Raw genomic sequence first — 27,304 nt, forward strand, 5'->3', positions numbered from 1 at the left:
TATAGAGAGCTGGGAACACTTAGGATTCTTTTAAGTTGCCCAAATGTGTTTAATCAATAGAAAGTGAGTAAAATTTTAATCTTCATTGTTATACATACACTTTAATCACTAATTAACTTGTAATTTCTTTACTGTGTTAATATGAGGAATTTACCTGGCTGACTAGTTTCGAAGTGATGTTCTTCATTTTCCACAGTCTAGTGAAGATGCCACGCTATCTTCTGGTTTTCTGTTGTGGTGGGGTGTGTTCATGATTGTGTCGAAAAGGAAATTGAGATGAATGTTCAGGTTATGCTGGGGGTGTGTTTTTGTATGTTTCTAGTTTTTTGGCTGGATGTGTAATATTTTGATGTCAGTGTCTATGTTGCTGTAGTTGTGATTGGACTTCGTGATGTGTCTGCATAGGTTGAATTGTTATGTGGTTTGGTTATAGCTGTTATATGTTCTTTGTAACTTGTTTGAAATAATTTTCCAGTCTGTCTGATGTAGAAATCGTTGCAACTGTTACATGATTGTTTGTATACACCTGTTAAGTTGTATTTATTTGTGTGTCTTGTTTGTGTGTTAAGATGTTTCTGTAGTGTGTTTTGTGTTCTGTATGCAATGTTGCATTTTAGTTTGTTGAAAGATGGTGCAATCTTTTATGTGTTCTTGTTTTCGTATATTAGTATGATGTAGTTGTTTTGTTCTTGTGTTCATGTTGCGTTTTCTTGTTTGCACTTAGTCTTTCTTATGATATGGTCTATTATGTTGATTTTGTATCCATTTTCCTGTGCTATGTATTTCATAGTATGTATTTCTTTCTTATAGTTTTGTTGGTTCACAGGAATGTTGATAAGTCATTGTATCATGGATCGGAATGCTGAGTGTTTGTGTTGTGTGGGATGATTAGAGGTGTGTATGTGTGTTAACGTGATAGTGGGTTTCCTGTATATTTTGAACATATATTTGTTGTCTATTTTTGTTATTGTGATGTCTAAGAAATTGATGGATTTGTTGCTTTCTGTTTCTAGTGTGTAGTGTAGTTTTGAATGTATTTTGTTTGTGTGTTTGTGTAGGTTTTCAATCTGTCTTTTGTTTCCTTTGCATAGGATTCAGCTAACCTTACAAATCCTGTTCACATATATCTACTTCAAAGTTGTATGCAGCAAAAAAAGTTGTGAATAGCAGGTGTAGTACCGGTAGTTGCTGCTTTCTGAATAGCGCTGTTCTTCACATGTCGCAGTAAGCAAATTGCAAATGAAGTAAGCAGGTGTGCACTGAGTACTACATATTTAAACCTGATAGCTTAATAAGTACCTGCAGTGTGTGATACTTAAACATTATTGTAGTTCAGTAATGCTTCTTTATTTTAGATCATCTACGTGGACAGCATTCAGAAAGGATATGTGCCAGAGCTCCCTGGAGCGAACATTCTTCTGTATTCCTTCTCCACAGCCATCCTCTTGCATGCTGCATTAGTAGAACCTCAGAACCTTCGATCGTCTTACTGGAAGTTCCTGTATAATATATCAGGATCACGGTGAGCATGTGAGAAAGTTACTAAGATATTCATTGAGCGTATTCCGAATCTCAGCGCTGAGCAATCTGATGGCATTACGGTGTTCGGAATTTCAATGATGACGTCACTGATGCTCCACCGGTGTCGCACTGGTTCCATCAGCATGCAGAGGTGGTGGCAGTCTCCATCAGCCGCCATCAGTGAATTTAATTGGTTCTTGTATAGGGCGGGAATTAACAGACGAATGACATCGTGCACTGTTGTGTCATGGCAGTGTGTTCTGCTGTATTGTTTGTAATGAGCACAACGTAAAAAAATATCTTAATGGCTTATGAGCGAACATGTCAACGGACCAGTTATTACTACCGGTTCAAGAAATAAATTGTTTATGCTCTCTTTTCTTTGAACGAATGACAGGACGGAAATTTCGCAAAATCTTGCTAGCATAGCACAGACAACAACTTGTACAGCCGCCATGACAGCCATTGAACCTTTCAGCAGTTTTGTTCCTATTTCACCGTAGCGTGACGTCATTGATGTCCACCGGTCCGGTGAGATTCGGAATACGCTGATTGTTTCTTATGATCACTTTAACATTTGAGTTAAACTTTAAAACTTTCTATAGTTAAAACGTTGAGTGTTACAATTTTATAAAAGGTAATGTACCTTTATGACAGACTGGTGTCATCTTCAGTGCCCTTCGAACTACTGCTGCTCCAGCTAGTCTTGATTTCCGGTGGCTTTCGTCAGTGATGGAGGAGGGGGTGTTGTTTTTATGGTGGGGGATGGTTGTTAGTGTGTCGTGTAGTATGATATCGAATAATGTATGTGAATTGAATTATATTGCGTATTAAGTATATGCAGAGCTGGGCAAAATACTGACATCCAAGTATTTGAAATACAAATACAAAATACTTCAAAAAATTGTATTTGAAATACAAATACAAAATACTTTTAAAAAATCAACCAAAATACATCTGTATTTCAATTACTCAAAATACATTTGTATTTGAAATACTCGATACAATATATAGGCCTAAAGAAATAAGAATAATACTGAAAATCTAAAATGTTATATTAACATTAAAAGTATTTTTACCTCGAAATTTTATATAAACACTGTAACTGAACATTCTTCCTTTTCCCAGTCAGCAATGAAATTATGCTACATATGAATAATTACTGCTCCCTTTAAAAAACAGTTTCTCAAGAAGTTTATCAGATAAGGATCCCCTTGCTTGTGAATGAATAAATCCTGCAAAACAGAACAGTCTTTCTACAGGTGCAGAGGTACACAAACTTGTATTATACTTTATAAAAGCTTGTTTCACTGTTGGGTAATTCTCTATAGAGTGCACAGGGTTGTCCCTTTGCCATTGAGATGAGATGGCTCTCTGACACTGCTTCACTAAATGATAAGAAGAGGACACAGAATATGTGTGTGAAACCAGATGAACAGTTCTCTGTTACACCTGTTTATATCATGTTTGAATTCCAATATTTGAGAGACTGAGTCATGAAGAGAATTCCATCGAGTTGGACAAGGAAACTTTGATGAATATTTCAAGACATCTGATATAATTTCTGAGGATTTGGGTCTCCTAGAAGCATTCTATAATGCTGACCATTTAGCAAGTGTTGGGTGATGGATCCTTGATGTTGTTGGAGATTTCTTTATGGCATTAAGGGAATCAGTTGTGGCAAGAAAACTAGCAGTTCTGAAATGGATAAGCAAATAAGACAAAAGTTCATTCTTCAAATCCAAATCCAAAACTTGAAGGACAAGAAGAAAAAAAAAGTATTTTAAGTATTTGAAATACAAAATACATCAATTTTATGTATTTAAATACAAAATTCAAAATACTTTCGAAAATCCTTACAAATTACTAAATACAAAATACAAATGTATTTCAAATACATGTATTTCAAATACTGCCCAGCCCTGAGTATATGCTCAGAGTATGTTATTGTGTGCTTTTATATTTCGTATTGTTCTAATATGTTTAATTGAATATACGAATACTCTAATACGACAGAACCTGAGTTAGCCACGTCAGTAATTAGCATAATAAAAAGAAGAAGGGATTGGAGAAGAGAACAAACAGTTACATTGCAGAGAGCAAATGGAGGCATACATCAGTTTCCCAACACTGCTAACGCAATTCTGAAAATTTAACAATAATCTATAAATATTTAGCATCTTTCCTGTTTTACTTATTCAATTATTAAACACTTACGAAGTGTCAAGAGACATCTGTCTGCAAAACAGGAGATATGAGTGTACTATAGCAGATAATTGTGTCTGGAATCCTCTCCGATATTGTTGTGCCCATTTCTGATACTGGTACCAATTTTTGTTGTGCCCATTTCTGACATCAATTTTTATTATGCCAATTCTGACACCAGTATTTTGTTGTACCACTTGCCACGACAAGGGCAGATGGCTTATCTTTGAGGTATTCGCGAGTTATAATCTACTATCAAGATAATACAAACGAATCAGACACTGTGTTATACTTCCTAACTCTTGATAATTTATAAACTGTACTTGCTTATGGATAGAAGGGATTCCTACTTAGAATGTGATCTCAGGCTTTCAAAATAATCACAATTGTAGAAATTCACTAATACTAAGTTTATTAATAAGCAGGGAACGGATTTATATGGACTAAAAATATATGAAATATGTAAATATATATGTAGTTATTTTTACCAAAATATGGAATTAAATATGGATTTTTACCAAAATATGGAATTAAATATGGACTTAAAATTATAAAAAAATGACTATGTACGTTAAATATTGGTACATTTTAATCAAACTAAACAAAAAATATAATGGACGTACCTTATCTTCCAATGTAGTTTCAACAAAACACAATTTTTATTGTCTGTTACCATAACAATAGGTTACAAACATTTCTTTCAAGTGCTGAAAAGTGAATCTTCTTCTATTGTCTCTGAGGATAGATTTATACTGACTAAAAGAGCGTTCGACGTCACAAGAAGTAACTGGTACATAATTCAATTTCACAATGTCTGCTGGGGATAAGTCCAAGTTAATCTTCACTGTTGATTCACCACTCATCACAGCAACAACCTTTTGTAGTTCTTCATATCCAGGGTTTTTTGAAAGTACAGTGTCCACCTTAGCTCTTACTGCATCTGCAACTTTACCTCTACCACGATTCAGTTGTTCCACAGTACTATTTATAATTTCAAAACTTTCAGATAGTGAAAGGTGCCTATTTTGGAGACTTTTGAGCGTTTTTATGATGCATGAAAATGTATGCTGAATGTGAGCTAAGTCATTCTTCACACTTATGTCACAGGTAACTGTTTTCGCAGTATCAATTGAGACTGCATCTTCAGAGTCCAATGCAAGGAGAACATTGTTAATAGAGTCTATATGTTCGGCATAATATTCAACTGCTTCTAGCCATGTACCCCATCTAGTTAAAATTGGCTTTGGTGGCAATGGAATTTCAGGGTACATTTCTTTCAACACGTTAACTCTACTGGGAGCTTTGAGAAATACTTTTTTCACTGATGAAATCAACAAATCTACTTTAGGGAAATTGTCTCTGACCACTTCTGCCACACGATGAAATGCATGCGCCACACAAGTAAAATGAGTCAATTTAGGATATACAACAGATAATGCTTGTCCAGCTTTGACCATATAAGGGGCAGCATCGCTAATAAAGAATAACACATTATCGTACATAATACCCTTTGGCCACAGGATACCCATAGCTTCGTTGAACAGTTTAACTATAGTTTTGTTATTGCACTTTTCTAGAACATCACAATGTAAAAGAATTCGTTCAGAATATTGTTCACTTAACAAACCGATAACTACATTACCAACAAGTCTACCTTCTTTGTCGGGAGTCTCATCAATGGAAACCCAAATTGAACTATCTTTAATTTCATCTCTTATCTTCTGTATTGTCTCATCGTAGATGGATGGAGCATACGTCTTCCTAAGTGTTGACTCATCCGGGATTGTATGTTGAGTATATTTTTCAAGGAATTCCCTGAAGACCTTATTCTTTAGTTTGTAGAGAGGAATATCAGCAGAGATGAGAGAACGGCACAGGTCGATGTTAAACTCAGATCTTACATTCGATGTTGTTGGTTGTGTTAAAAACAATTGTCTCTGCTTGGAATTTAGTTGTTTGTTGGCCTGATGTTTACTAGTTGTAATGTGTTGTTGCACCAGGAACTTTTGTGTAGATGATACTGCACACTGACACAAATTACAAAATAATATTTTATTGTCAGTTGATAAACCATCTTCTTTAAATTCTGAAATGTAACTTGTTAGTTTTGATTTTAAATTGACTGAATGACGTACTTTTGGCATATTTACCGTCTTTATAGTATGATTTACAAAACTGAACCTATGTGTACTCTGACTGGCATTTAACTGTTGAGCTGCACAACTGAAGTCTGTTAAAAATTTTAAATTAAATTAATACAGTTTTGTAACTTACTTTCCCATTGTTGATAGGACTGCTAATTTTCAAATAACTCTGATGTTAAAGGGATTACTGAACATGTGTTTAAATCTCTATTGTTGAAATGTATTTTTAAAAGTTAATGGAATTTTGTTTTGTTTTATTGTTAAACCTAATATAATATGGACTGTTTTATATGAAATATAGAAAATATATGGAAATTAACGAAAATATGTACTAAACTCTAAAATATGGAAAAATATGGAAAATAAAAGTAGGATTTTTCAACCCTACACATTGTGAAACATAAAGATAATGCAAAATATAAATTATATTAGCTTTATAAGTAAATATGTATTTACATATAAATCCTTTCCCTGTTAATAAGATATCAATTTATTACAGATAGAATATTGAAATTGAACGATTTAAGAAGAATCAAAGTTGCTGTTAATTTTAAAGTATCAAAATGAACTAGTTAAATATAAAGTACAAGAATTGAACTGATGACTTTACTTACAGTAGATAGTAGGGCGAACCCTGGTACTGTTCGCAGATGATGCCATTTTCTGAACTTCTTCCTGGATGTCGGGAAGTTACGACCGCTACTACATGACTGCTGTCTTGACCAATAACTAATGACCGCGTTTTGGACGTTTCATGTCCATTTATAAGTTCTGGAACCGCGTCCTTTGTGACGTAACAGATTGACGCTATTTTACCCGCGAATCTTCTAAAAAGACGGTATTGCATTCACTAAACACCACGCTTCTGATTCTTAACCATTATTTCAGATCGGCGTTTCCGGTCGTCACTTAGAACAATACAGATTTAAGGAACTCTCACGACTGAATCTCTGTTTTTGATTTACCCAATAGAAATCCCGAGTTCTGAATGATTCGCCAATTAAAATGTCTCGCGAGAGACGCTGCATAATATATGTATCTTTCGTTATATGTCAGCTGTTGCTAAGAATGATTTTGTGCTAAAATGCAAGCATACGCATTTCTGCCTTGTTCAAGGACTGGACTATGACTTTGATGAGTTAGCTAAACTGTACTCTGTAATCTGTCGAAACAGGAAGCGATCTCTGTCGTATGTCAAAGCATGTCTTCAACTGAAATGTTTTAATAAGTACGATTTCATTACTTTCAAATAAAATGAAAATATATTGCTTATGGTCATAACAAAGTTATGATTCTTATCATAATCCTTGGGCACAACAATATGAACGGGATTCTTGTACGTTTTGTAAATTTATAACGTAGAAGCCTATCTCTATTTTTCCTCTAAAGAACAAAAATAATTGTATCTGGAACCTAGGTATCCATTTAGAAAAGGAATTTTCCTACATGTTGTAATTTGTGCTAGAACAACAGTCAATAAGCCACCAACATAGCTCAGTTGGCTAGGGCACTTGTCTGTTGATCCAGGGTTGCGCTCCGGCGTGGGTTCGATTCCTGCTTGAGCTGATTATTTGGTTAGGTTTTTTTTCCCCCCGAAGTTTTCCCCAACTGTAAGACAAATGTCAGGTAACCTATGGCAAATCTTCGGTTTCATCTCGCCAAATACCATCTTGCTATCACCAATCCCATCAGTACTAAATAACCGAATAGTTGATACAGCGTCATTAAATAACCAGCTAAAAAACAGTTGGTAGATTTAACAAAATATGTAGGCATTTTAGTTTGATAAGCTCGACACCACTAATGATGATAAAAGGATACAGCAAGTATTTTGTTTTAGTTTCGAGATACCTGTATCTAATCAACTCTTTATACAGAAAAGGTGATTGTTACAGGATAGCAGTTATGAACCGGAAGCCTTTGGATGCATTTGGACTGGGGACATCTGCAGCACTCATGGAGGTGCTGGCAAAGACCGGCACATCATTGGTTCCCTATAGTGAACTTGCATGATGACACTCATTGTTGCTTCACTTTGTTTTGGTTGTGGTAGATTTTGGTCACAAATGAGATCATTCTATATTTTGCACATTTTACTGTATTTGGAAACTCATAGTATAGAACAGTGTTCTGCAACCTTTTTTCTACTCACAGCACACCCTAGACGGGCCTAGACTCAACATGCCACACCAAAACATATGATGTGACTCTCTTAATATAATCACATTTATTATTATTATTATTATTATTATTATTATTATTATTATTATTATTATTATTATTATTATTATTATGTTGTTGTTGTTGTTGTTGTTATTTTCTAATGCCAGGCGTTCGACAATAAAGTCATTTGACCTCTTTCACTCAAATATTTTTCAAAGATATTGTCATGGTCAGCCACTGAAGCACAGATTTTGAAGTGTTCCGAATCCATTTCTTGATTTGAATTGCACAATGGGCAGTTAGTGGAACTGATATATTCCAATTCTATGCAGGTGTTTGGCCAAACAATCATGGCCTATTGCCATCTAAATACAGCTACAGACGATTTGCGTGGTAAATCGGGAATTAACTGTGGATTATGATGCAGAGAGTTCTATCTTTTCCCTTGAGATTGTGTTATCAAATTTTATATATTATTTACCGAAGTACATATGATATTTCCATGCAGATATTCTGCGTCATCATACGATGAAAGAGTAATGGAACGGAGAAAAATTCTCTCCGGCTCCGGGATTTGTACCGGGGTTTTTAGCTCTACGTGCTGTTGCTTTATCCACTAAGCCACACTGGATACCCACCCCGGCGTCGGACAGAATCGTTTCAGATTAAGTTCCAACTCTTGGGTTCCCTCTAGTGGCCGCCCTCTGCATTACGTCATAGATGTCTATGAACGTAGGACTGAAGTCCACACATGTGCTGAGGTGCACTCGTTATGAGTGACTAGTTGGCCGGGATCCGACGGAATAAGCGCCATCTTAAATCACGAAGTGATTTACGCAATAATATATATGATATGCATAAATCACTTAGTGATTTAAGACGGCGCTTATTCCGTCGGATCCCGGCCAACTAGTCACAAATTAACGAGTGCACCTCAGCACATGTGTGGACTTCAGTCCTACATTCATAGACATCTATGACGTAGTGCAGAGGGCAGCCACTAGAGGAAACCCAAGAGTTGGAACTTAATCTGAGATGATTCTGTCCGACGCCGGGGTGGGTATCCGGTGTGGCTTAGTGGATAAAGCATCAGCACGTAGAGCTGAAAACTCGGGTTCAAATCCCGGTGCCGGAGAGAATTTTTCTCCGTTCCACTCATCTTTCATCCTATGATGACGCAGATTCCCATCCCGATGTTGGATCGAATCCTCTCAGTTTAAGTTCCACCTCTTTGTTTCCCTCTAGTGACCTACCCTCATGCACTGCGTCATAGATGTATCATAGTGGGACAATGTCCATATATGTTTAGAGGTGCACTCGTTATGAATGACTAAGGGTCGTATTCATGAACGAGACTTTGACTGAAGACTTCCCAAAGTCGACTTTCGTAGTAAAGTTTAATTTTGTTAAAAGTCCTATTCATAGACAGTACTTCTGAGAATTTGACTTTGACTTTGGTAAGTCGAGATTTGACGATCTTGTTCTAATGTTGGCAATCACAATCATGGCCTTCTAAACGAATTAAATTAATGAATAACTGAAGTAGAGTAGGCATTGCCACTATAAAAGCCATCTTTTGAGTCTCAAATCAGTGAAACAATTGAACATCGGCAGACATTAAGCGATTGTTGCAGCATTTTTTAATTAATTCAATGTAAAATAATTGTGAAGACGTGAAAGATAAGAAGATGCCACCAATGACAGATTATGAAAGAGACATGCTACTAGAACTGGTGAAGAGGTATAAAGAATCAATTAAATATACAAAATCAATAGTAAACCATTAATCCTTATATCCGTAGAGCAATACCGAAGTGAAATGAGAGTATTATTAATGGAACAGGTAATCCTTTTTTATTATTCTATTATTCATCAGTGCATGTTGAAACATGTGAATATTATTTAATACGGTCAAGTTTTCAAATCTGTATCTTGATTTGAGTTCATTATCTCTATAAAATTCAATAGAGTTTTGCACATGTCTAATAATATGCCGAGAAACATGAAGGAGCTTCAAAAATTTCCTGGATGTTATCAATCTTCTCGGCAAATATAACAATTTCCAAAATATCAGCCATTTTTCTTATGTCCACGAACGAAAGTCACAGTCTAAGTCTAGATTTTCGGCGACTTCAAAGTAAAGTCACGATCGAAGTTTACTTTCGTCAAAGTGTCGACTTTGTACTTTCCAAAGTCAACTTTGGTCCAAAGTCTCGTCTATGAATACGACCCTAAGTGGCTGGGATCTGACAAAATAAGCATCATCTTAAATCACTAAGTAATTATTTTTCGCATATCATATATTATTATCTTTCATCCTATGATGACGCAGAACATCTGCACAGAAATATCATATGTACTTCGGTACATCATAACAATATAAGGAAGAGACTAGTGAAGTGCTTTGTGTGGAGTGTAGTATTGTATGGGGCAGAAACATGGACATTACGACGAAGTGAAGAGAAGCAAATAGAAGCATTTGAAATGTAGATATGGAGAAGGATGGAGTATGTGAAATGGACAGATAGAGTAAGAAACGAAGCTGTGTTGGAAAGAGTGGATGAAGAAAGAATGATGCTGAAACTGATCAGAAAGAGGAAAAGGAATTAGCTGGGTCACTGGCTGAGAAGAAACTACCTACTGAAGGATGCACTGGAAGGAATGGTAAACGGGAGAAGAGTTCGTAGCAGAAGAAGATATAAGATGATAGACGACATTAAGATAATATCATATGCAGAGACAAAGAGGAAGGCAGAAAATAGGAAAGATTGGAGAAAGCTGGGTTTGCTGTGAGAGACCTGCCCTTGGGCAGAGCATTGAATGAATGAATTAGTCTTGTAGCATTAATTACTATTTTTTGGCCTTCTTCCTTCCCCCTCCTGCAAGTCCATAACCTGCTTTATTCATTGATCAAGTCTTAAGAATTTCTTTCTGGAAACCTTCTTTCCATGTGAATATTATCTCTTATAGATTGAATACCTCTCTTGGACATGATGCACAATTTTTAATAATTTTTTTTTTCCTGTTTTCCATCAAAACCACACTCTAGTACATTTGATTTCACACTGCAGTGAGTTCTTAGTTCTGATCTTTCATACTGTTCCTATAATATACCTTATTAAAATGAATTTGTTTTGTCACTCTCGAAATTATACAAATTTTAACCCATCTTTCATTGAGATGCATGTTATAGTAATATGCGTTACAAGAGCAGTATGTTGAAGTTTTCATATTCGAGGAAAAGTTTGAAAAAGCAAAACGTAGTTGAGCTTTTTTAATTTCCGAGAATTGAAAGAAAACATACCGCTCGTGTATCTTACATTATTTTGTGCGAAGATCGTTTATTACATACCTGAAAGAGGAATTTCTAATTAGTTGCAATGAAATCTCCATCTTGGTTTCTGTTTAATGACGGCAAATTTGGAAAACAAAAATATTTATCTTCAACATTGTTGCTTTAAAATGTTTTCTGTGTTTACTATACTCCAGCAGGCCGTGATATACGTCTCTCTTTTTTTCCCCCCAGTCCATAAATGCGAACTTAAAACAAACGGTAAGGTTATGTAATGATTTATTTTTCATTTTAATATTTTAACAATATTATTTATATAACATATTGCAGTAATAACATCGGCATCTGGAATCTTGTTGATTTTTTCACGGCTTCCTTAATGTTACTTGCATCACGGATGCAGTAACTTTAGTGGAGTTGTAGAGTTTACTTAATTTTTGCAAATATTTAAAAACAATAATTAACAGTGCAATTTAGGTGAAATTGCAGTGGTAAGTTTCCAATTTATAATTATTACTATATTGAATGTCTCTAAAAATAATATGTTAGAAACCTAAAGCAGTAAAATCATTATGTCACTTAAGCGGTAAGAAGAGGGAAATTGTTATGTGTGTTAGGTTGGGAATACTGAATGTGGAATTTTAGACTTACCGCGGATTGGTTTTGTGCGGAAACCAAGCAAATACGCACGATCTCGCACAAAAGTATATTACATTTCGAGAGACGAGCATAAATGTTTTGTAAGATACTATGAAATATATTTTCTGCTTTGTGGAGACAATTAAAAGTCAATAAATATAAACAATGTTAGGCAAATATTCGCGCAAATTTATTCATTTCACATTAAGACTGCACAATTCAATCTTGATTCAATACAGCATCGAAAGCTTTTTCAACTATGTTTGTGTCCTGCATTTCTTGGAAGATCTTCTTCTGAGTGGGCCGTTTCGAAAACACTTTGTCCCAGTTGATAACAGTATGGAAGAAGCCTGGCAAACTCCCGTCTGTATACGTGATCACTTGCTGGGAGGGCTGCCACACTGTGTCACATGGCAGATCTAGCTGCAGCATAGAGCCATTGTTTTGCCATGGCAGTAAACCCAGCGGGCATTTACCCCAATCTGCTTTCTCTGAAAAGGAAGGAAGAAAGAAATTGGCGACACCCTGTATATAGCTATATGAGACGAAAGTTCTCATTAATTAATAGACAAAATAAGTGATAGTGTTACAGGCTTAACCATGTTTTTCTGATAAAGTGAGCTTTCAAACAAATGATTTTTTTATTTCATCCTTTTGCACTTTAGAGCCTATTCAGGCTAACATTATGTGGTCAAAATAAAAATAAAAAATAATATACCGTATTGGCCAGAATATAATACGACCCCAAGTTTTAAGATGTTCTTTTTAGGAAAACAAAAATATTACACTATATACGATGTACATATTAAAAATGTTATAGAATGAAAGAAAACTAATGAACTGTACTTTATCTCCGGTAATACCATAATTTCTTTCAAATCCTTTATTACTACCCAATGAAGTATCTAAATAAATAGTGCACACTGCGTCTTTGTACAGTCATCTATAATTATTTATATACTTTTGTTTTCGTATTTTACATGAATTTATTAAACTTCCAAACAAGCTTTAAACATGTTAAAATAAATTTAATCAATTATGAGAGAGAATATGCCATACAGTATTTTTTTATTTATCTAAACGATAACAGCTCCCTGTATTAACAGGCTGCCACAAAGACAGAGCATATTGTGCAATAGGCAGTTGGAAGTATAAATAATATACATATGTTTAAGTTGAAGGGAGTCTTACAACAATGACAAGAAATGACTGAATAAATAAGTAGGTACTAATTAATCAGTTGAAGATCGTTGTTGACCGTAGAGATGGTTGCGGAGTATAAAATAATATTGATCCTCTCAGAGCTGCAAGAACGATGTCATCAATTGCCTTCCTCTGTAGGCTGAAACATTGCCAGGTCTGGAAGAAGAAACCGGGAATAGTTCCACGTGCTCCAACCATAAGGCCTATTACTTCAATTTGTTGTAGACGTATTTGTCCATGAAATATGGAACTGTACGTACATAGATGTCGTTTTTTTCCCTATTTACATCTTCAGGTTGGCTCTTTTGTTTTTCAAATCTAACAGTGGGATCGATGATGTAGCCATTGTTGTTATTTGGCGGGATGGCAATCATGTCTATTCTTCTTGTACTGCCATTGTCTGCCAGTCCATGAACTTCTTCGAACACTTGAAAATGTATTGATCTAAACTATTCGGCGATCATCGAACGAATTCTATGGTGTCATGAGTTACGGAGTACTTCACCGTGCAGACAAGAGCCCAGGACATGTGCAAGTGTTTCTGGCTCTCTCTGGCATCGCCGACAGAGGATGTTGTCCCGAGTCCTGCCCGGAAGGGAACATATGGAAGACACGTGTGCAGTCATTTTAATAGCTTCACGCCACTCGCTGGAGGTTAGGCCTTCACGATGTCGTATCCAGGAATTCGCTGGAGTAAACTCGCTGTATAGCTCTACGCCAAGACCTTTCTGAGGTAGCTTAGCCCACGCCTCTAATTCCTTTTCTCGCAATTTTTTCCTCATATGTCGAGCGTCATACAAACTGGTTCGTGGGTCTTTAATTACGTCGGATGTCTCGGTTAACTGCAAAGATTTGACGCATTCGGTGCTTTCAGTAAAGAGATCTCGAGTGACTGTGACGTAGGGATTGGCTGACAATGCAAGGACGCGACAAGTATTGGCGTGCTGTACAGTACCAGTACAGTAACAAAAATCGGGAATAGGGTAGATCAGATTGAACGTGTGACCTTGACAGTGCAGCAGGCCCAGTCCTGTATGTCACAGAAGAAGATGCTGCGCGATATGTTCATAGTACAGTCTGCATAACCTATAATAGACGTCTTTCACACTTGAAATGGCTTAGGCCTCGATTATAATACAAGTCCGGATTTCTTCGCGCTGTTTTTATGCAAAAAACAATGTATTAGATTCGGGCCAATACGGTATATCTCAGTGACCATTACTGTGCTATTCAACACCTTAGGCCAAGGGTTACTTTAATAATACAACAATATTAGTGATGATGAAGATGTGATGGTGGCGGTAAAAGTTGGCTCTTTAAATGTACAATGTTGACATGGAAAAAAGAGATTTAGAATTTCTGATGATGATAATGATGATGATAGCAGCAGCATGGCGATAGTGATAGCAGCAGCAGTAGAGAATAATAATAATAAATAGTACCTGAATTGCGGAACCAGTGGGAATTTAATGCCGTAGAGCTGCAGTCCATTTGCTCCTCATGACAGTTCTCTGATGTGTCAGGCTCCCTCGTCAGGTTGTGAACTGTGTGCACTTGGTAGTTTGGATCAATGTTTTCGTCATCTTGAATTCTGAGCTCTCTAGTGTAGATCTTTATCAGAGTTAGCAGCTTCTCTCGCGTCTCTTTTGGCAAGGGTGGGTCCATTAGATCCATCAGACTGGAACAGATTTAACAATAATTGTATACAGGCACTGTTCAAGACTCTGAGTCTGAAGTCTGCAGCAAAAAAGCTGGACAGGATTGCACTAAATATGAGTACTGTGTGTAGACCAAGTTTCACTGAAAAATTATTTGAAGTGCGAAATTTATTTAGTATAAGTAAAAGTTGACGAATTTGGTTTTTATCTTCAAAGAGAACTTTACAACAATAAATTTTGCAATCAGTAAAAAACAATTATCCCAACAGGCCATCCATAAGGGGGAAGGAAAGGACACCATTCGAGTGGGGGGCAGTCCAATTTTTAGATATTTTTTTAGGGAGAGGAGAGTACAAAATAGGTATTCAAAAAACTTTTTTACATGAAAGAAGACTTCCGTTAACTCTCATATTATTGAAATGATAATCAAGTAAGTACTGTATACCTACTTCTCAAGAACTTTTATAAATGCAATGTTTCAGTTAGGACACTACTGTACAACAATAATCAATTAGGCTTCACTACACTGACTATATTGACACTAAAGTATGCCTGCATTTATTTTTAGAATTACTTCTTCTTTTTTCCTGATAGTAAGACTGATTATTAAACATGTTTATAAACTGAGAGTTTTTTATTTCTCTTGTTCAAGTTATATGTAAATTTCAGTAACAAATAAGGTTGCCAGGCATTGTACATAGGTTGGATAAAAAGTTATGGCAACACTGTCACGTGACGATGGTGCGTTCGAGAGCTGCCAGCTGTGTGGACATGAACAAGGACTGTTAGATGAGTTAGTACAGCCAGCGGCGACAGTACTCTGTCAATCTACTGCAGTGTGTAGAATGTTGACTTTCATAGGGATAGTGCGAGCGCCCTAAGACCACGTTTACAAAACTAGAGCAACGTTCCTGGATCAAAATTGAAGCGACACGAGGTCGTAGTGCCCAAGAATGTTTTCAGGGACTGCGTGAAGCATGTGCCGATGCAGCGTTGCCATATCGCACAGTGGCACGATGGGTTAAAGCGTTCCGGGAAGGCAGGTATGCCATTCAGGACAACCTCCGTACAGGACGACCCCACGTGGAGGACAACACAGTTCAACTCCTTGCTTCCCTTTTGGATGCTGATCGCCAATGGACTACGTGTTAGTTAGCAGCGGAAATCGGAGTATGTCCCGAAACTGCGCATTCTGCAAGACATTCTGGGTTACTGCAAAATTACAGGGTGTTGGATACCCCATGAAATTTCCGAGGTTTAACAATGGCACCACTATGCAGTCGCACAGGCCTTGTTGGACCAGTACCAAAGGAAAGATGACGACTTTCTTGGACGAATCGTCGCTATGGACGAAACCTGGGCTCGCTCATACACCCACCAAACTTGAAACGTCAATCAAATGAATGGAAGCATCCAGGTTCTTCTCGTCCGAAGAAAGTGCGCCCTACACAAAGTGCTGTGAAGGAGATGTTCATTGTGGCTATGACATTGATGGGGTAATACTGCACCACGCTGTACCTCCCAGGCAGACGGTAAATGCTGACTACTACTGCAGGTTCCTGCAGCACCACCTTCAGCCAGCCCTCAGGAGAAAACAACGACACTTGGTGGTACAGAATCCCATTATTCATGATAATGCAAGGAGTCACACCGCTGCTGCTGTCAAAGATCTCTTGCGCCGCTGGCAATGGGAGATTCTGGAACATCTACCGTACTCACCCGATATGAGTCCATGCGATTAAGATCTTTTCACCACTGCGAGGGACCCAGTACAATACCAGAGATGAACTTATCCGTGCTATAGGGTGGTCAATACGGAACATCAACAAAGATGGACGCGCTGATGGTGTACGATGCCTTCCAAACATTTGGCAAAAGGTAATAAATAAGGGGGGCGACTATATAGAAGGTACGTCAATGTTGTACCCCTGTGAATAAAGCCATGTCAAAAATATCGAACTGTTGCCATTACTTTTTATCCAGCCCTAGTAATAACATTTTCTTAGTTTGTTGTCTTAGTACGGCATTATAGAACTGCAATAGTCATTAAAATTATGGCGAGGGTGAGGGGCCTGAGAGATGTTTGTGGAAGGTCACAATTTTTACAGGTGGCCCTGATCCTTACCATATTTTGATCCATAGTAATTGATTTACCAGAATCACCAGACATTAGAGCAAATGAAGCTTAACGATGGAAGAGTAATGGAACAGAGAAAAACTCTCTCCGGCGCCGGGATTTGAACCCGGGTTTTCAGCTCTACGTGCTGATGCTTTATCCACTAAGCCACACCGGATACCCACCCCGGCGTCGGACAGAATTGTCTCAGATTAAGTTCCAACTCTTAGGTTCCCTCTAGGGGCCGCCCTCTGCACTACGTCATAGATGTCTATGAACTAGGATTGAAGTCCACACATGTGCTGAGGTGCACTCATTATGAGTGACTAGTTGGCCAGGATCCGACAGAATAAGCGCCGTCTTAAATCACGAAGTGATTTACGCATATCATATATATTGTGACAGCGACGTGAGATTCGAACTCACGACCAGCGTCCCGCAAGAGAGAAGATCGCGCGGAGCACTTTGGGATGGCGCGCGGCAGAGAGGGGAAAGGGCCAACGCGGCGAGAGAGTGGAGAGAGAGTGCGCGCGCATCTGGTGCTGGTAGAGAGGAGAGGGCTCTGGATTTTTCTGGAGTGCCATCTCTAGAGACGCGTGGAACTTTCGAGGCTACGTCGCTGTGGTTATAAATTAAGGACGCGAAGGAACGACAGCAGTTTCCAGTTTTCAGTTATTCAGTCAGTGAGAAAGCCAGAGCAAGGAAGCCAGTCTTGTGTACCGGAGTTCGTCTCGAGTGTGCGTCCGCAACTGCGTCAGCAGCCGAAGGCCTGAGTTCGAGTGCAGTGGACCGCAGTTGGAGGGACCTGAGTTCGAGATACTGTGAACTCGAGTGACTGAGATAGAAGAACTGTGAACTGAGAACGGGTAGTTCTGATTTGTAAATAGTGCTTTGTAAATATTAGTTAAGATTAACAGTTCATTGTTGTGCGTAATAGTCCAAGTAAATTGTCATTGTCGTCGGTGGAGTGCTATAACGAATACTGTGTTGAGTGAAGATCCAATTGTTGACGAGAGCGTTTAAGGTGAATTGTAGAAAGGAATTATTGTTGTGACGAATAAATTACATTGTTGTTACTAATAAAATTTACAATATTATTTTAATGTACCGAAGTACATATGATATTTCCGTGCAGATATTCTGCGTCATCATACGATGGAAGAGTAATGGAACGGAGAAAAACTCTCTCCGGCGTTGGGATAGTTCTTACTCTTCCATCGTATGATGACGCAGAATATCTGCATGGAAATATCATATGTACTTCGGTACATTAAAATAATATAAATGAAGCTTATGTTAACTCACTAAGGAAGGAAGATGTTGGTCCATTTGCTGGGCTTGAGCACGATTTCTCTGAGAAGCTTCATCTTCGTTAGGCTTGGAGGCAGCCTCTGAACATGCAGAGCCATCACATGCTTCAACTGGGGGTTTTTTCTCTCAACTGCCCTCAGCACTTGCTTGCGGATGTATGTCGATGCTCTTAGTTTGGTCCTCTGACTTGTCTTTAGCAGCATCACTCTCCGTGCCACCTTGGAGTTGGGTATATTCCTCTTCCAAGATCTGGCAAGTTTCCTTGTCTTCCTGTACTTGTTGAGGCTTTGTGTCAGTTCCTTCACCCACAGTGCCGCCACTTTGCGGCGATGGCAGCTTTCATTTTCAGAACTAGTCACCTGGATTAGTTTTTTTATGAGCTGGGGAAGAATCTTGCCCTGCTGAAAGCAGTTGAGCATGACTTGCCACATGTTGAGGAAGTCTTGTGGAAATTTCTGTAAGTCTGAAACAAAGATTTGGTTAATTCACACATTCTGGCTGGTATATTTGTTCACATGCTATTCAGTATTCTCAGTACTCGAGTGGTTGGTTACTATTTTTGCTTTGAATCTGCAGTTCAAAAGTTCGAAGCAATTAACAAAGAAGATATTAAAATTTGTATAGATAAAACCTGGAGATTTGATATATCAATATAAAAATCTATGGGAAAAATTTACACAAAATTTTGAAATAGCTCCATGTGTTCCAAATAACAATCCATTCACTTCCCAGCGATTTTCAGATATATGTTATTTTTCTTCCAGCTATTTGAAGCAGGGTTCATAATGCCTCATTGTTTTACTATCTAGTTTGGTCATGCATGTAACTTACTATCACTGATGCTAAAGACGGACAGAAAATCTGGCGATGCTAAAAATCCGTCTCCTTGCAACAGAACGTCAACCAGAATTTTGTATTCATCTCCAAATTTTCTGTTTTCTTTGATGCATTCCTCCACTTCTTTCCGAATCAGGAACTGGGCTTCTGTCATCTTGAAAAAAAATTAATTATAAGACAAAACACAAATTCACTTGATGTATAGCGAAAGTACTGTGATATTGTTTGGAACAGATTCTAACAATTTCTTGGTTCTTCATTGTTCTATATACACTTTTAACACTTAAAATAATCACTGATTAACTTTATAACTCTTCACTGTGTTAATATGAAGTAATTACCTGGCTGAATAGTTTCGAAGTTATGTTCTTCATTTTCCGAAGCCTGAAGAACAACACTTCGAGTCCACACCTGTGGAGTAATGGTTAGCATGTCTGGCTGCGAAACCAGGTGGCCCAGGTTCGATTCCCGGTCGGGACAAGTTACCTGGTTGAGGTTTTTTCCGGGGTTTTCCCTCAACCCATTACGAGCAAATGCTGGGTAACTATCGGTGCTGGACCCCAGACTCATTTCACTGGCATTACCACCTTCATCTCATTCAGACACTAAATTACCTAAGCTGTTGATAAAGCGTCGTAAAATAACCTACTACAACACTTCGAAACTAGTCAGCCAGGTATTTTCCTTATATTAACACAGTGACGAGTTAGAAAGTTAATCGGTGATAAGTTCTTTATATTAGAATCTTTAAACTGTAAATTTTATCACTTTCGAGTTGTACACCTTAAAAATTAGTAAATTAAAAAAACAGCTTATTGAAGGGCATTATTGTGTCAGTAAATGTGCATTATGAAAATACTTTCATTTACTAAAAATTAGACTTTCGAGACTTCTGTAGATCTCATTATGAAATTTAGCTGAATGTTGGCACAATGACAGTCTGTGGACTGAAAGACCTGCATTCAAGCTAATGTGCAATAAACATTGCATTATATTCTTCACTCAGTTAATAACTTTCTGCCAAATTGACGATTTAACTGGTATTTTGTGTTCTGTTACCTACTTAAAATTTCCAGATATTTCACTAACCAGGTGCCTTAAAGGACCAACTTGAAGATGATGATGGGCTTACCAAGAGCCACTGTACACTTAAGAAATACGTGTATGACCTGGAACTCCGTAGGCTTTGATGACTAAAAGAAAAGACTACCTGCCATGTAATCTATATATTATGTGATTCATGTTGTTGTTGTTATCTAATGCCGGGCTTCGGCAACGAAGCCATTAGCGTTCTTGCTCTCCAATATTTCTCTGTGGTGGATCCATCAGGTAGAACTTCACAGGTTATGAGATGATCTTCAGTCTTTTCTTCTTCTTTCTTGCATAGAGGGCAATTTGGATTTGTGTAAATTCCTATTTTATTCAAGTGTTTGGCCAAATAATCGTATTCTGTAAGCAGCCTGAATTTTGCTACTGCAGACTTACGTGGGATTTCTGGAATAATTTCTGTTTTTTTTATTAAAATGCTCCATTTTTAACCTTGGCTTTGGTACATAGTGCTTGGTTTTGCTTGATTTTATATTTATTTTTAATTAGTCTTTTGATGGATGTAAAAGGTAGGCTTGTAGTTGTATTCTGAATTAAATTGGATCCTTTTTTGGCAAGAAAGTCAGCAGTTTCATTTCCAGCAATTCTGCAATGTGCAGAATTCTTTTCTGTAGTTTTTGAAATTGTTGGATCATTTTGTGACATTCTTTAATTTGGATTGACATCATTTTATATGAATTTATTGCATATAATGCTGCTTTAGAATCAGAGAGAATGACAGCATTTTGAAATTTATCTATTCTGTATAGTAGGTGTTGGAGTGAGATATGAATAGCCATTATTTCCGCATCAAAATTTGTTGTATGATGTCCTGCTGGTTGATAAAATGAGAATAACGCACACGTAATTCCTGATCCTAGTTGTTAATTAAGTTAATTAACCTTAACCTTATGTGATTCATTAAACCTCAGAATGTATCAATAATTGTTTGATATCATAAATCTTATTGAGAGAATAACGCCAAAAGGAATTTTATGTAAGCTTCTGAAAGTAATTAAGATTTCAGGGCTATTTAATTAGCTCCGAGCTTTGGATATAAAAGACGTACATGGAATGGAACCATTGAAGCCAAAGTGTTCAGCTCCTGTAATCTGCCTTTAGTACTATTCTGGCATACCTTCAGTTTAATATACTGTATTGCTTGCAATTCAATGCTTGCAAACCAAAATTTTAGGTACCCACTGGCTAGCTTTCTTGAATACTCACCTCATTTTCATCTTTGAAATGTCCTTCACTTTTAATTTTCTTCATCATAATTTTCATTTTCTCTTCACTATATTTGGTCCTCTCATCAAGGAGATGTTGCCTGCAACGACATGAGGCACTGTTGTAGGTTATTTAAGATCAATGTTCTTTTTAACTAAACTATCTTAGATCTAAGAGCAGGATTATTAATAAATATGATTTAAGACTAATGGTGTTCAGCATAGTGTCAGATTTTTAGTTAGCACAGTATAAAGCTTTTAAATGTAAATAAATCTTCCTGTTCCCAATTTTGGGAGCCAATCAATGTAAATATTTTAACAAAACCAACATAAAAAATGCTGCAGCTGCAACTCTAGTAACTCTGTTCACATATCACTACTTCAAAGCTATATGCAACAAGTAAAAGTTGTTTGGTAGTCCATTTCTTTCCGAATTGCATTGGTGTTCACATGTATATTGCAAAATTACCAGTACCAACTTGTAACTGTAACTTTTCATAGGAGTTTACGAATGTGTAGAATTCAAATTGTAATTTTTTAATTATAACTCACCGCAGTTCTGAATCTGGAATTTCAGAGTATGTCTCGAAGCCCATTGAAGAGTACAGCATGACGGCTTGCCACATCTCCACGATGTGCTTGAGTCGACGAGTCATATGAGCATAATCTGTTGATTCACTGCTCACAATCCAGTCACTTGTCATCTCTGCTTCATTCTTCCAGTAATTTTCCTACAAGCATGAAATATTATGAATCATATTATGAAATATGGTACTGTATCACATACCAGAAAGACAGGAATGTATCCATGAGAGGGGCTCATAAAATAAGAAGCTATACACAATTCAGAAAATATTACAAAGTGTTCTGTTTTTAAATGGAGCATGCATGTTTTTTCTAGTGAAATGAAAAGTAGAGGTAAAATTATTGATAACAGAATTGGTTTCACTTTCTTAACTAGTGACCTGAAGGCCAAAAGATAAAAATGTTCAGTCATAAATTAAATCCAACATAGAAAATATTCTGAAAAATAATCATAACAAAACAAACATCTTATAACAAAAAAAAAATTGTCACTTAAGATGAAGTTTAAAACAGTCACCATTTGCATCAAAGCTTTTGTTAAGATGGTGAACAAGAAGGCTTTGCATAGAATGCTGTATTTCCCCATATACTGCTGCACACATCACAGTAATACCACAGTCTAGTATATACAGTCACGAAGTTTGAGTTTTGAGGGTGCTAGGAACAATAGATTTATCTAAATTTAAATAAATGTGTAGTGAAGATTATTGCTGGAGAACCTTTTAAGTGTAGTGAAAATATTTGTAATTTAAATTTATGTATTGTATTGATTAAGGCTGGTTGAGTGGAAGAGAAGGCCTTATGGCCTTAACTCTGCCAGCGAAAATAAAACATTATTATTATTATTATTATTATTATTATTATTATTATTATTATTATTAATAGACAGTGCAGGTACTATTTCGCATTGTCTGTAATGAGGTGATAGTAGCGATCCTAGTGGTTAGCAACTATTCATGGATGCATATTTATTACGTATTGAGCTTCGTGACTGTATATATTAGACTGTGGTAATATGTTCTTGTTGTTTTCTAATGCCAGGCGTTTGACAATAAAGTCATTTGACCTCTTGCACTCCAATATTTTCAAAGATATTATCATGGCCAGCCACTGAAGCACAGATTTTGAGGTGTTCCAAATCCATTTCTTGGTTTGAGTTGCACAATGGGCAGTTAGGGGACTGATATATTCCAATTCTATGCAGGTGTTTGGCCAAACAATCATGGCCTGTTGCCAATCTAAATGCAGTTACAGACGATTTTCGTGGTAAATCGGGAATCAACTGTGGATTATGATGCAGAGTGTTCCATTTTTTCCCTTGAGATTGTGTTATCAAATTTTGTTTGTTGAAGTCTAAGTATGTAGATTTAATAAATGTTTTCACAGAGTATTACGTAGATTTAGTAACAGGTCTGTAAGTAGCAGTGCTGCCCTTCTTTGCTAAAGCATCCGCATTCTCGTTTCCCAGGATTCCACGACTGTGGTAATATGCTGTTGCATATTCCCTATTGTTTTTGGGGCTTCCTAATATACTCGATCTTTCACTGCACTCCAGAGAAAAAAGGCTACTGATACGTTGGGAGACTGAGCTGGCCACCTCACAGGAACATCCCCTTCTATTAACTATCTCTCTGCTCACATGTGTGAAGTGTGAGGGGCAGCAATCGTGCTGGAGCAACATAGACGAGTTTCCAGTCCCACATCCTCCAGGAATTATCTCTGAAAATATTTGGTTTAGTAAAGTGAAACCGTTGCGGATAGAGGAGACGGCCTCCAGATATGGAGGGTAGCTCCGAATATATTGAATAAGCAGTCGTGGACAGCCGATAAGGGGTGGTCCTCCAGCTTGGGGGTTGGGCGAAGGGCTAACAACCCATCACCGTAAAAAAACAGCTTGTTACGAATCCCTACAATAAGCCTTGGAATAGGACTGATTCTCTGGCACGACCACAAGGGAAAAAGACCTTTAGGGAGGCTGAGATGTAGATGGGAGGATAATATTAAAATGGATTTGAGGGAGGTAGGGTATGATGATAGAGACTGGATTAATCTTGCACAGGATAGGGACTGATGGCGGGCTTATGTGAGGGCGGCAATGAACCTTCGGGTTCCTTAAAAGCCATTTGTAAGTAAGTAAGTAAAGTGAAACCAATGCTGTTAGCCATAATTTTACCTCTCCTTTTCATTTCGCTAGAAAAACATGCATGTTCCATTTAAAAACAATAACTTTGTGTCAAAAGTAAGTTCTCGATATTTTGTGCCTTTTAGAAAATATTTGAGGTCGCAAAGTTAGATGAAGCACTCTGAATAATGACAAAATGGGATGACTTGAGGAAGACTCCATTTTTTTTTTTAATCTCCCTTTGCTTACGTGTATCCATTGCAGACAGAAGTGTGTTGCCTCACGCAGTAAGCTAATGGAAGGCAGATTGTGGTCGTGTGAGGTGTCATGGCGTATGTTGACCACCCAATCTGGAATGTGCATCTTGGCTGCCATCTGGTATAGACTCTCATTCTTGGTCTTGACTAGCCCTGCCAGGTGGTTGAGGAACCGCAGTACAGCCATGGAGTACATGAGCTGCAGGTCATGCTCGTGGTAAGGAGGCAGCAGGCCATTCTCAATCTGTGGCCACACTTCTCTGTCCTTGAGACAGATCTGGATGAGATCTAGAGTGCACTGTGCACCTGCTGGGATCCCCTGAGGGCACCTGAAATTTAGTATCCAGTTACAAATTATAACTTTCAGTGAATGTGAAAATCATCTTTGTCATTAAGACCTGGAATTAAATACTTCTTTAGAACCTATAATTGCATGCTGATAAATTACATATATCTGATGCTCTGGGTCAGAAAGGAGGTTTCAATTTCATCCGTCTGAATCAAAGTCTTTTATCATCCTTTCCCCAAATGCTGGACCCATAGCACAAAACTATATGAAGAAATTTCGAAAAGCTTAAAGTAATGCAATAGCTCTGAAATTGCTTGTCAAGGATCCGAGGTCTGATTTTCATATATCCTTTAAGAAAATACCGTATTAGGCCTAATCACGTAATTTCCCACTTCGAGTAAATTTCTGCCTCAAGATTTTTGGAACATGCTTTTCAGAATTTTATTTCCCTCGCATAATTTTCCCTCTTATATTAAAGATAATTGTAACACAAGATCATTATTGGCCTCATCTCTTCTATAAAGGAAAGACGGCTATGATTGCTCTGACGACACAAGGTATGATCTGGATTTGTTGTCTGCTGAAAGCAGTGGAGTGTAAAATACATGTATATTTAGGTATTTCGTTTACGTTATTACCAAATTATTTTGATACTAATATTTTACGCGCGAAGTTAAACATCATGATCTCAGATTATTATGGTCAGGATACCTGCATTAGAACTGACATACAACAGTACAAAGAAAAGCCACAAAATTGTTCTATTCAAATTGTATGTATATATTTATAGCTATTTATTATTACGCACTGATTTGATTAGTACATGAATTGTTTGATATTATTTATGACCAGATTATTCTCGATATTTTGTAGTCCTCGCTTAATTTCCCCATTTTAGATTTTTCATGTCCAAGGTGTAGAATTACGAGAATAAATAGGCAAAACTTAGGCATTTAAATCTGGTGGTAGTTATACTGACATCACATTTGTCTACATCTACATGACACGAGCATCTCTGATTGTTCCAATATAGGTAATGTGGGGGGGGGAAGAAAAATTTTCTTCACATATTCTATCTTCAGTGTTCTGAATTGGACAACTCTTGAGGATTAAATGAGTACTATTGTACAAATGGATGGGGTCCACATTGAGCCAGATTAACAGACTTAAGTTGCATATCACCATCTCATTTCCAACAGAAGGATGTTCAGTAGGTTCTATATTTATTAAAAAAATGATCATGTGGCATAAAGGTGAGGTTGATATCCATTGTCAAATAAAACTGCTAGGAAGTGAGATCTAACTTCAAACAACAAAATCGCATGACGTGCAAAGCTAAAAAATAACTCTCGACTAACCTTGCCTTCCAAAGAAGAAGACGTTCAAATCCTTTCACTTGTGCGACTGTGTCATCCGAATAAATCTGCTTATAAACTTGGTCCCATTCAGCCCTGCAAATAGAATAAAAAAATAACATTCATATACTGTCGAATGACCAAATAGTTCGTGAAAGAAGGATCAAAAGGAATTAAAAGCAACATAAATAAAGAGAAAAAAAACTAAAAGCTCATAATCTGAAAGAACAATGTAGCAGCCCGTTCCCGTTGCCCATTCCCTACAGTATGCAGAGAACATTCGACATCTCTACTGAAGCTTTCCTGGCGACGTGATAATTCGAAATTTTCTCATGACCTGGCTGGAAGCCCGAGAAAATTTCGAATTATTCGACATCTCGTAAAGAGCTTAGTTGCACCAGTCTTTCAGATTTTCCCAATAAAATTTAAAAAAAAAAAAAAAAAAAAAAAAAATAATAATAATAATAATAATAATAATAATAATTGTACCAATACATATTAAATTTGACCTAACTTCAACACATTTGTTGTGTCGGTTAATAATATATTAGGAATTGGCCACCGTTGATATTGGGTAAATTTGAATTTTTATTTTCTTCCCAAATAATAGACTCAATGAAGCGTACTCTAGAATCACTCATTGTCTAAATTCATTGGGATTTGAACAATTGATATGAATTGTTGCAATGAATTTACTGACGTAATACTAGGCCAACTGGGTACTGAAACTGCCTTCATCAAGGCTTAATATTTGATTATCATGTATGACTTTTTACTCAGTGTTAAAAAGATAAAACATCTGGATGTAATGGAGATTATCTTTGCTTTATATTCCTAAGGCACGTGGTTCGATTCCCGGCGTAAGCTATAATAATTAGCATTTTCTTTCCATCGCTTCAGCTGATACAAATACAATGATGTAAAAAAAATTCAAAAAATATATTGTTAAAATCATCTTCATCATCACTTAGTAGAAAATCATACCGGTATTTACAAGTACAAATTCTAGATTGAGTACGCTACTGTAGGCATTATGTTAACATTGAAAGTCTTTTCGTGAATTTATTTATATTTAAACTAATTGTAATATATTACTTACATGTTAAACCAAGGCACAAGTCTCGTCTTAGTTTCTCTTTTATCGTGGAATATCATTTTTGTGTTGTTTGCAATTTTATACTACAAAATATGCCGGTATATGTTTGTTTACCATGCTCGAAACGAACATAACCTATAAAATTCGTGCAGAGGCTGTATACAAGAAAAACAACAAACTCTAATCTTTGCTGTTTTCA

At 37.0% G+C, this 27,304-nt stretch overlaps 2 protein-coding genes across 3 annotated transcripts in view; one reads left to right on the forward strand and one right to left on the reverse strand.

Annotated features, from left to right (window-relative positions):
• Nucleotides 1-8,180, forward strand: part of LOC138706520 (transmembrane protein 135-like) — a 40,143-nt gene extending 31,963 nt beyond the window's left edge. Inside the window, exons 9-10 of one of the 2 annotated variants that reach the window (XM_069835896.1) lie at nucleotides 1,356-1,522; nucleotides 7,766-8,180. In XM_069835896.1, the coding sequence (XP_069691997.1) occupies nucleotides 1,356-1,522; nucleotides 7,766-7,883 (285 nt within the window). In that variant the 3' untranslated portion in view covers nucleotides 7,884-8,180. The remainder of the gene's footprint in view (nucleotides 1-1,355; nucleotides 1,523-7,765) is intronic. The other variant, XM_069835894.1, reaches the window with a different exon arrangement.
• Nucleotides 8,181-12,132: 3,952 nt separating this feature from the next.
• Nucleotides 12,133-27,247, reverse strand: LOC138706521 (ribosomal biogenesis protein LAS1L). Its single transcript, XM_069835897.1, has 9 exons — nucleotides 27,109-27,247; nucleotides 26,013-26,105; nucleotides 24,358-24,694; nucleotides 21,954-22,132; nucleotides 21,403-21,502; nucleotides 19,084-19,243; nucleotides 18,247-18,715; nucleotides 14,610-14,845; nucleotides 12,133-12,455 (listed from the first exon to the last, which is right to left on the reverse strand). Exons 1-9 carry the CDS (start codon nucleotides 27,162-27,164, stop codon nucleotides 12,184-12,186), a joined length of 1,902 nt encoding a protein of 633 aa, XP_069691998.1. The 5' UTR covers nucleotides 27,165-27,247; the 3' UTR covers nucleotides 12,133-12,183.
• Nucleotides 27,248-27,304: the final 57 nt, after the last annotated feature.

This window comes from Periplaneta americana, chromosome 9 (genome assembly GCF_040183065.1).
Source record: "Periplaneta americana isolate PAMFEO1 chromosome 9, P.americana_PAMFEO1_priV1, whole genome shotgun sequence".
Taxonomy (NCBI): Eukaryota; Metazoa; Arthropoda; class Insecta; order Blattodea; family Blattidae; genus Periplaneta; species Periplaneta americana.

Bases quoted from the DNA above. Each gene is read 5' to 3' on its own strand.
- LOC138706521 (XM_069835897.1), bottom strand. From the start codon at position 27,164: ATGATATTCCACGATAAAAGAGAAACTAAGACGAGACTTGTGCCTTGG. The intron at 26,106-27,108 runs GTAAGTAATATA...TTCTATTTGCAG, and splicing joins CTTGTGCCTTGGTTTAACAT to GGCTGAATGGGACCAAGTTT. The intron at 24,695-26,012 runs GTTAGTCGAGAG...ACTAAATTTCAG, and splicing joins CTTCTTCTTTGGAAGGCAAG to GTGCCCTCAGGGGATCCCAG.